Below are 10,320 nucleotides of genomic sequence, written 5' to 3' on the forward strand. Positions count from 1 at the left end.
GTTAAACTGTTCATAGTTCAAAAGCAATCTATAGATTTAATGTAATTTCTATCAAAATTCCAGTGGTATTTACTTTACAGAGAGAAAAACCCTAAAACAAAACTACAACAAATACAAATAGCCTCAGCAATCTTCAAAAAGAGCAAAGCTACAGGCATCATACTTCCTGATTTTAACTGCACCAGAAAAATACAGTAATAAAAACAGTATGGTACCAGCATTAAACAGCATATAGATCAACATAACAGAATGAAGAGGCTAGAAATAAATCTTCATATATCAAGTCAACTACTACTTGAGAAGGGAACCAAGAACCAAGAGAAGGGAACCAAATGTTCTTAATTTCTCAATTAAGAACAGACTCTTCAGTAAGTAGCACCCGGAAAACTGGATACTCACATGCAGAAAATAATGAAACTGGAGTCCGTTCTTACAACACTCATAAAAATTAACTCAAAATGGATCAAAGAAAAAAAAAAAAAACAAGACCTGAAATTCTAAAACTAATGAATGAAAACAGGGAAAAGCTCCTTGACATTGGACTTAGCAATTATTTTTTTAATGACACCAAAAGCACAAGCAACAAAAGTATATTTAAAAAAGGAAAAGAAAATAAACGAAATCCATTAGGACTACCTCAAACTGAAAAACTTCTGCACAGCAAAGGAGATATTCAACAGAAATGAAAAGCCAACCTACAGGATGGGAGAAAATATTTGCAAACCAATGATCTGGTAAGAAATTAACATGCAAAATAAACAACTCTCAAGAGAAAAAAGAACAACCCCCCCCACACACACACACAAATCTTATATTAGAATGCAGGCAAAGATTCCTGAATAGACAATTTTCAAAGATAACCAAGTGGCTAACAGGTACATGAAAAGGTACTCAATACCTTGAAGATGCAAATCAAAACACAATGAAATGTCACTTCATACTGGTTAGAAGAGCGATTACCAAAAAGATGTAATAAATGGTGACAAAAACACAGAGAAAAGAAAAAACCCTTGTACCGGTGGTGAGAATGTAAATTGGTAAAGCCACTAATGAAAACACTACGGAGGTACTAGAAAGAATTTAAAAACAGAACTTCCATATGATCCAGCAATCACACTTCTATGCATATACAACCAAATGAAATGAAAAACAGGATTTCAAAGAGTTATGTGCACCCCACATATGATAGCCAAGACACAGAAACAGTATCTATCCATCACCCGATGAATAAAGATGGCACACACACACACACGCATGCGTGCATGCACACAAACACACAGGAAAATTATTCAGCCACAAGAAAGGAAATCCTTGCCATTTCTAACAACACAGATGAACACTGCAGGCATTACGCTAAGTGAAAAAAGCCAGACAGAGAAACAGTGTATGATCTTACTAAATGCGGATTCCAAAAAGAAGCAGAAAGCACAAACAGTAGAGTGATGGTCACCAGGCTGTGGGTCTGGATGAACTCAGGAGATGTTGGTCAAAGGATGCAAAGTTCCATTTACAAAATGAGTAAGTTCTGATGATTAGCACGTTGACTAAAGTTAACAACATATTACACATTTAATTGTTTTCAAAGAATACACCTTAAACGTTCTCACCACAAAAAAACTGTGACTGTATCACAGATGAGAGGTGTTAACTAATGTTATAGTGGGAATTATTTTGCAATACATAAATGTATCCAGTCATCACACCTATACATGAAACCTACGCAATGTTACATATCAATTATATCTCAATAAAGGTGGGAATGAGGCAGGGAGACACAGAAATGAATCTGTTCCTTCATAAAACCAGAGAACACTGGCAAAAACTATCAAAATCCATTTTATCAGAATACACAAATTATCAATTGCTTGCAATAGTCTGAGAGTTTATAGATGGGTAAAGAGTACAAACAAATTTTTTAGTGTTTTACCTTGTTCCATTCCCATCCCTTCCCCCAATTCTGTGTAGCCATGAAAACCACCATACTAGCAGCAACTGGAGACAGAAAATGTGTTTGGACTGTCTGGTAGTTCCTGGAAATTATGACTTGTAGGGCTTTTCTTTATTTTATATTATCAAGAGTTCATTCACTATTATTTTTACCCTGGGGGCTTTTATTAAAAAGTAATCTAGCAATTTTATAACATCGTAATGGCTAACTGGTAACAGTCAAGGCAAACAAAACCAAAAGACCAACTTTAAAAGCTGGCAGTAGATAGCTGTAAGACAGTTGAAAAGTCCAACATATTACTGAGAAACACATCAAGCACATGCTCAGGGCTCCGTGTGTGCATGTGTGTACATGTGTGCATCTGTGTCCATACACATTCTCAAGATAAACCTGAGAAAGTCCCAATGACCCAGCTTTGACTGACCCTAAAATTACGGACAAGTATGAAAAAAGACTAAATCAGAGTTGTCAATTGTCTGAATGTTGATTGTAGGCCCCCAAAGGTAGAGTCTATATACAAAGCCTGGAAGGCTTATTGGTTTTAATTAAACCTCATTCCAAACATGAACTGTCCACAAAGCTAATCATTTAACATGCACACGTAAGAAAAAAATACAGACTATACAACATTAGCACAGAAAAGATACTTAAATGAACAAAAAACAGCAAGAACAAACTCTGGGAAAGGAAATCTGATCTCCTATCTTGCTACACTGTATTTGCAATTTCTAGTTTTGGAAAAAAAAATATTATGAGATCCACATAAAAAACAGTAAACTGTGACCCATAAATAGTCAACACAAACAGTTGAATAAATCCAGAAGTTGAATTTAACACTTTACCTCAGCTTCTAGAAATGTGTTTAAAGAAACCATGTCTAAAAATATTAAAGAAATCATGAGAATGTCTCACTAAACAAAAAAGTCAATAGCAATAGGCTATTTTCTTAATGGAAATTCTAGACATGCAAAGTAGAACTGACTTCAATATGCCTCTATCTACAATGAACAGAATTATACAAAAGATCAACAAGGAAAACAAAAGACAAATATAATAAAACTAGATCTAAAAGATATATACAAAAACTCTTCACAATGACAGAACGAAATCACTCACAATTTGCTTAAAAATATATGATCGGAAGTTCCAACAGCTAGAAAGCTCAAGGGCTACAGAGTCAGCCTGTGCATAGTCAAAAAGCTGAGATTATAGACAGCAACTATTATGTTCTTTTGTAAGTTCTCATTATCAAATTTATAGCATATACTTATATAAGTTTGCACTGTAACTACTAACTACATTTCCTCCCACAATTAGACTAAGCCTTTTGGAAAGTAAAGGTTTATCAGATGCTTCCCCTATAACAGGGCTCCTCAGACATGGATTTTGAGACCTTTAAATTTAAAAACAAAACAAAACAACAAACAAACAAAACCAAATTGATGATGGGATCCCAACAGAACAGTATTAAATTTTTGTTTTGACAAGAAAAATTTTACCCCTAGTAAAACCCCACCATATGTATACTATCACTCTCATTTCAGAAAAGGTAATTTTAAAAATATACTTAAAAAGGGAGGCTCACAATTTAGCTTCACAAGAAAAACCATACAATCTCTGCATATCTTTTCATTTCACATCAGTATTTCACAGGCTGGTATTTGGAAACCTAACACATGACATACCTAGCATAATGCCGAGCATATAACTGGCCTTTAAACAAATGAGAACAGAATAATCTTTGGTATTTATCCAAACTTAAAAGAGTATTCACAGCATATTACATTTAAAATAAAAACTATACATAAAGAATATTGAACCAACCAGTCTTCTCATAATATACATGTTTCATTAACACACATGGGAATTATTCTGAATTAGGAAAATACTAATGTCCTGAACACAACTGGCCAGTAATAAATTTTGATGATTCAATGGTGAGCAGGCATAACTGGCTAGAACCAATCAAATATGTCTATACTGTATCTTCTAAACATGTATGACTTATTAAATACACGGACACAATACAATTTAAGCATATTTGTTACCTGATAGTCTCGAAGACCGACCAATATAATGTCTGAGGTATTTATCCAAACCTATTAAAAGAAAATTTACTGCACACTATATTTAATCAAAAACAAGTAATATAAAGAATGCCAAACAGTTCTTCCCACAAAAAAAATTCACCCAGTTTGGAAAAAAGTTTCTATTAAGAATTAGGGAAAAACAACAACATACACATTCATGATTATTTGTGTAAATAAACATACTTATGAAACCAAAGTTATTCTAGTTACATGTAGTTATAGTATAGTAGGAAAAAACTACATTAAATTTGAGTTAGTTTCAAATTTTCAGACTTAGGATGTTAAAATATTAATAATTTTATTTCAAGTAGTCTAGAGTTTAAAGATTTTAAAGGAATAATCATTTGTGTCATGAAAATTAAGAGTTTTTAATCACAAACTACTCCAATGGTGTTCAATTATTCAAAATATAAGAAAATCAGCCATCCACATTAATAGTCCTTCTGTCACCAGTCTATATACATAAATATAGACTCTACACCCACCATTTATTTGGAAAACAACGTATTAACACAACAAAAAAACTGTTTTAAATCATAAAATCAGGGATGAAGGATTTTTTAACCAACATGATTAATAAATATGCCTGAATTATATGATGAGGAATTAAACACTATTATTTAACATTATCCAATTTCAAACTTCCCTCCTGTTTTTCCCAAGCTAAAATCTAGTCAAAGGAATATGCACTATATATAATTAGCAGTCTCTTCAGTTTTCTTTAATGTTAAAACAATTATCTAGCTTTTTGCTTTCTTTCCTGGTATAACATATTTTTAAGAGTATAGGCCATTTGTTTTGTACATTGGATCTGATTGTTTTTTCAATATTACAATCAGAGTAAGTATTTCTGGCAGACAATAGAGAAGAAACAGGTAACTCTTTGTATGTAAAATCTTCTATAAGTTTATCAAGGATCTAATTTTGCTTAATTACAATCTCATCTAAAAAATTATACTTTGAAATCTTAAGGAACTGACAAAAATAAGTTGCTTGACCCATATGTATCTAAAGTAGAGCCATTTTTTTTAACAGCAAAGTTTGTATTAAAGTGATCCAAATCTCCACACCTACCTTTTTTCTCAGTTTTCCTCTGATATGACATAATCTCTTCATACCATCAAAACACATAGCTTCTAATCGTCCATTTCCCAACATTTTAATTACCTGAGCATACTCTTTGGGGGGGGAAGGGGAAAGAGTATTAGGTACTGTTCAATTTTTGTTAAAATGTAACAACTGAAATTAGCACACAAGTGATAATTTTACTGCTAGACTTAGAACAAACTAAATTTTTTTAAAGGATTAAGCCTTGATCAACAAAAAGTATAAATATTCTACCATGAAAGAGTTCTTTCAAGGTGATATCCTAACACATCTAACAGACATTAATATATCTGATGTATTTTATTTATACTCAAGCAAACTAGAAAACACATTTTTCAAACAATTTCTATAGCCTCTTCAGCTATGCTTATCTACTTTATCACCTTATTTTTAAAGTAAAAGCCTACAGAATAAATTATCTAAAGTCATAAATGCCTTTTCCATGACATGCTATCTGTTTATTATGAACATTTTAATCATCTACCAATTTTGAGTAAATCTTCTCTATCTTCATGACTGGATGTTCTACATTTAGACATCAAACTTGCTCATTCTACAATGAACATCATAATCCTGGCTTATCAATTTCTCACATTTGGCTCCCCTTTCCTTCAGAAACTTCAGTGGTAAAAAACAGTAGGTTAGTTATTAATAAATTTTTGTTTACTTTTTAATAACTTGATCATCCTGAAGTTCTTATTACAAGGATGATGTTCCAGGAAAAAATGCTAAATGTTTAAAATAGTTACAAAACCAAGTGTCTTTAAGAAACCATCTTATTCAACTGTCACTAGAAAATACTGGTAAGATAAGAGCACTAGTCAGTATGGAGCAATCTCTCCTAGATTTAAACAACAAAAGCGAAGCAAGAGTGAGAAGGAAAAAAATAATTACTATAAAAATCTTCATAATACTAAAGTCCATACTAAGGAGAGCTTGGACTAATTTATAATTATACCAACAAACTGATTACACTAATTGAGGTTATGCAATGAGTCTCCAGTTCCTCAACATAAGAAAAACAAGAAAAAACAAGAAGAAAATGAGAAAATTGGCCCTGAAAACAAACTCCTAATGGAAGTAACAAAGATGAAGGCAAAGTAACTGATTTTGGACAGAAAACAGATTTTATATGTACAATAAAAATAGTGACTTTCTAGTAGATTGTGATTGCATGAATAACTCCACGGTTTTGTTAGGAAGTGCTGGAAATTATTGAAGCAATTCAAGAAATGTGAGTATATATTATACAGTAAATCAGAATTATTCAATAGAAGTTTTCCTGTTGATGCAAACATTACAAATCATATTGAACAGAGTAATTCAAAATTTGAATTTCACTTCATTTAAACATAGCCACATATCTCTAGTGGCTAATATAGTGGACAGCACTAAACAGAATTGGAGAACACTATAATTTTTTTGGTTTTGTTTCTAATGATTATATTTCCTGCTGTACTTTTCATCTTCATGACTTATTTTACTACTGGAAGTCTGTTTTATAACAGGATAAATGTTAAAGTTAAATTTCTTGTGATAATTCTGTAATTATGACAAAATAATATGTTCTTAGGAGATAAATGCTGATGTATTTAGGGCTGAAGTCTAACTATGGAATTAGATGTCTAAAAAAGTTTAAAACTTTATGAAAAAATGTAAACACATACAGAAAACATATAAGCAGAGAATATTAAAAACCAGTGAATGTAGGTAAAAACTGTATTGAAGTTACACTCATATCCAACTTTTCTGAGGGTTTAACTTTTTTTCTTTAAATGGGGGGGGGGGAACATTCCAGAAATATTCTAGCTCATATTTTGTATCTTTGTATCCTTATTCCGAAAGAGTTCATCAATTATTCAGTTTTATTACACTTTACATAACATGCTAGCATCACTAAAAACAGAGGGCCCAAAAGTCAGGATATATTCCTCAAAAATATCCATGGTCTACTGAATAACCATAACATTGCTCACGTCTTACACTAAAGTATGACATTTTTATTAATAATATTCTAGGCTTAGTTTGCTCTAAACCATAAAATTCTCACAGTTGTAACATGTTCTTCACAAAACAAAAAAACAAACAAAAAAACCCCTGCATTTACAGAAATGCCAGCAATTAATCCTCTTTGCAGAACTAGATTAGAACTTGTTATTTAATAGACAAATGCGGGAGAGGTGGGGTAGAGTACTATAAATGAGGAAAAGCAAAATGCTCAGGATTATGACTAGGATCCTTTTTCAGGTTAGACTGAAATTCACATTACGTTTTTAAAAATGTTAATAAGTTAAAAAGTGTTACCTTGTCCATCCTCTTTAAACACCAATTCTCTTTTTTCAGATTCATTCTCATTCTTACCCCTACGCCTGTTTTTACCTCCTTTACCTAATTGATTTAAAAAGTGAATAAAATATTAAGTGTAATAATCTATATAATATTTTATACTATACTATGAAACAAGCTAAAATAAGGCTTATAAACTTCATAAAATCAGAGAAAAAAATTTTAATTTAAATAAATACCACTACAACATTAACAGAATTCCAAGATCTTTAAAAATTTATGTATTTGGTTGCCTAAACAGTTACACTTTTAATTTCTGAAAGGTTCCTTTTTAGTCATTACCAAATTAACATATAATAAACTGCAACCCATCTTTGACATTTGTGTATTTTTCTGACATAAGAATACACAGGAAAAAATCTCCCTTCTTAGAGATAACTACTAACATTTTATTATCTATGCTTTCCAAACAGAAACAGGATCCCATACATTCACTTGTATAACCTATTTTAATCCCAGTCAACAATGGATAACCATGCACTAGGATGAACATTTTAATGATACAGTATAGTTAATTCCTTACTTTAAATACCTTTAATGTTTCACTTATTAAATTATGTTGAAGATTTTTCTACAACTTCTCCAGATTAATGCATGCGTTTTCTTAGCCTTCTGATGAGCTACAGTAATTTATACTCCCATAAGCAAAAAAGTATTCATTTACACAACCATATTATATTAAAAATTTAAAACTTCAGTTAACTATATTTTTCAATTTTTGCTCTGACTAAAGTTGAACATATCTGAGTATGGTATTAACTTTCTTTCTTTGAGGCTTTCTATTAAATAGTGAAGGCATTTTTCATAGTATTTTATACCCATTCCAGAACATAAAGCACATGAGCAATCATTTCCAATAGGTAGAAAAAGGGCTGTGTTATTAATTAGGGACTCTTGGGAACAGTGTGAAACAAAAATTCACAACCCAAACAGAACTTTAAAATGTGCTCCTTGACCACTGTGTTACATATTTATCTTCTTCAATGCACCCAACCCTTCCCTAAGAGGGAGTCTCACATTTTTCTGTGTTATGGCAAAAGGTGGATGGTTTTCAACAATTTCTTAATCCACCTGGATTCACTATCTTATGCATTCTTACAACAAATCAAAACTACTTTCCTAGAAAAGCAAAGGTGTTCCACACCTCAAATATTCTGTTTTACGCAGGTTAGGCCTCCCACTTTGTCAATTCAAAACACACTTATTCTTAAATCTGATAACCTGCGAAAGGTTTGCCTCAGAATAAGGGCAGATAGAAACCTTTACTTCTACTTTGTTACAGGAAACAAAGGTACAAAACTTTGGTAAATTATGTCAACACGTCTTCTGGAAAAGAGCGTCAAACCGTGAAGGGCTGAGAAAAAGTAAACCCCTATAGATGAACCCATATAGGCATCAAGGTTTCACCTACTGTTTAGAAGAAAGAGGTACTATCTTCAAAAATAATGAACTGTCCCCAAAGAAAGCCATGAAGAGCATCTGGAGTCACAAAAGCAGGAATCATCCTTTAAAATTAAGACCCTCTCTTGTACAGTCCCGTAAAGAACAAAAAAGTCCAGCTTAGGAAACACTTAACCTCCAAAGGAGTGCCCCCCCCCCCCAAATCCCTAAGACTCCGCGGCCCCTCTCACGCGAAGCCGTCGGAAAAGCTCACTTTCTCTCGCTGAAGGCCGTACATAAATAAGCGTCGGCTACAGCCCGAAGTAACCGAACTGTACTCGCGAAGAGCGTCCCAGCTACCCTGCTGGGCCAGGTCAAGTGGGAAGGAAGAATGGTCACTGGGTCCTGGTGTCAAGTCTAGGCCGAGGACAGGGGTCAGGGAGAACTTTGGTCTGGCTATCCGCGGATTACCTTTATTCTTGGGCATGGTGGCGACTGCCAAGTCTAGGCGGTTCCAACCTCTTCCCGGTGGCGGTGGCGCTGCAACTACTCGGACGGCGGTGCGGGATGGCCACCAGCCTGAAAGTGACTGACAGTTATTTGGACCAACCACCGCAGAGATGCCTCAACAGTGCGGCTGCGCGGTCGGCCAAAGGGGTTAGGGCTGTTGACGTAGTTTTTCCGTGCCTCCGCCAGGCCCACACCTCGCCCCCAACAACTTCGTTTTACTGCGCAGGCGTAGTCGGCTGACTTCTTGGTGAGGAGGACCTTGGGTAGAGTTCAAAACAAGCAGTTTGAATCCTGTAGAGGCGGGGACCGGGAGCTGAGAAGAGGAATCAAGGAGTGAGCACGCCAGACTCTGGGTTCTACCTAAAGATGTTTTAAGCAAGCTCCACTGCTGACTCATCCAGAGTGGGCTGCTTTCTGACTTTCTTATCTCAGGGTTTAACACGTTACTGACACATTAACTCTTACCTAAAATTGAACGGTATTCTCATGCTCATCTACTGTGGAGTGCTTAGGAAAGGCAAGACACCCTTTGTGCAACATTCTTCTTACTACTCTCTCTTTTTAAATTTGAGATATAATTGTACTACAAATTTGTGTAAGTTTAAATTTAATATCGTGTAAATGCTTTGAGATGTTTATATGTTGCAATATGATTACCACCACAACATGACCTAACACCTCTGTCACTAAACATAACTGTTACAGGTGGTGACAGCATGTAAGACCTAGACTCTTAGTAATTTCAACTATGTAATACAGTTGAAATAATCACTATCCATGCATTAAAACACTTTTTTCAGGGGCACCTGGGTGGCTCAGTCGGTTAAGCAGCCGACTTCGGCTCAGGTCATGATCTCGCAGTCCGTGAGTTCAAGCCCCGCGTCGGGCTCTGTGCTGACAGCTCAGAGCCTGGAGCCTGTTTCAGATTCTGTGTCTCCC

At 34.3% G+C, this 10,320-nt stretch overlaps 1 protein-coding gene across 2 annotated transcripts in view; it reads right to left on the minus strand.

The window, feature by feature from the left end:
• LOC121024738 (eukaryotic translation initiation factor 1A, X-chromosomal-like) overlaps window positions 1-9,487 on the minus strand; it is a 23,882-nt gene extending 14,395 nt beyond the window's left edge. The window contains exons 1-4 of one of the 2 annotated variants that reach the window (XM_040466956.1): window positions 9,343-9,487; window positions 7,450-7,533; window positions 5,113-5,216; window positions 3,997-4,047 (exon numbers count right to left, since the gene is read on the minus strand). In XM_040466956.1, coding sequence (XP_040322890.1) covers window positions 3,997-4,047; window positions 5,113-5,216; window positions 7,450-7,533; window positions 9,343-9,358 — 255 coding nt within the window. In that variant the 5' untranslated portion in view covers window positions 9,359-9,487. The remainder of the gene's footprint in view (window positions 1-3,996; window positions 4,048-5,112; window positions 5,217-7,449; window positions 7,534-9,342) is intronic. The other variant, XM_040466957.1, reaches the window with a different exon arrangement.
• Window positions 9,488-10,320: the final 833 nt, after the last annotated feature.

This window comes from Herpailurus yagouaroundi, unplaced genomic scaffold (genome assembly GCF_014898765.1).
Source record: "Herpailurus yagouaroundi ecotype Mexico unplaced genomic scaffold, PumYag 67050, whole genome shotgun sequence".
Classification (NCBI taxonomy): Eukaryota; Metazoa; Chordata; class Mammalia; order Carnivora; family Felidae; genus Herpailurus; species Herpailurus yagouaroundi.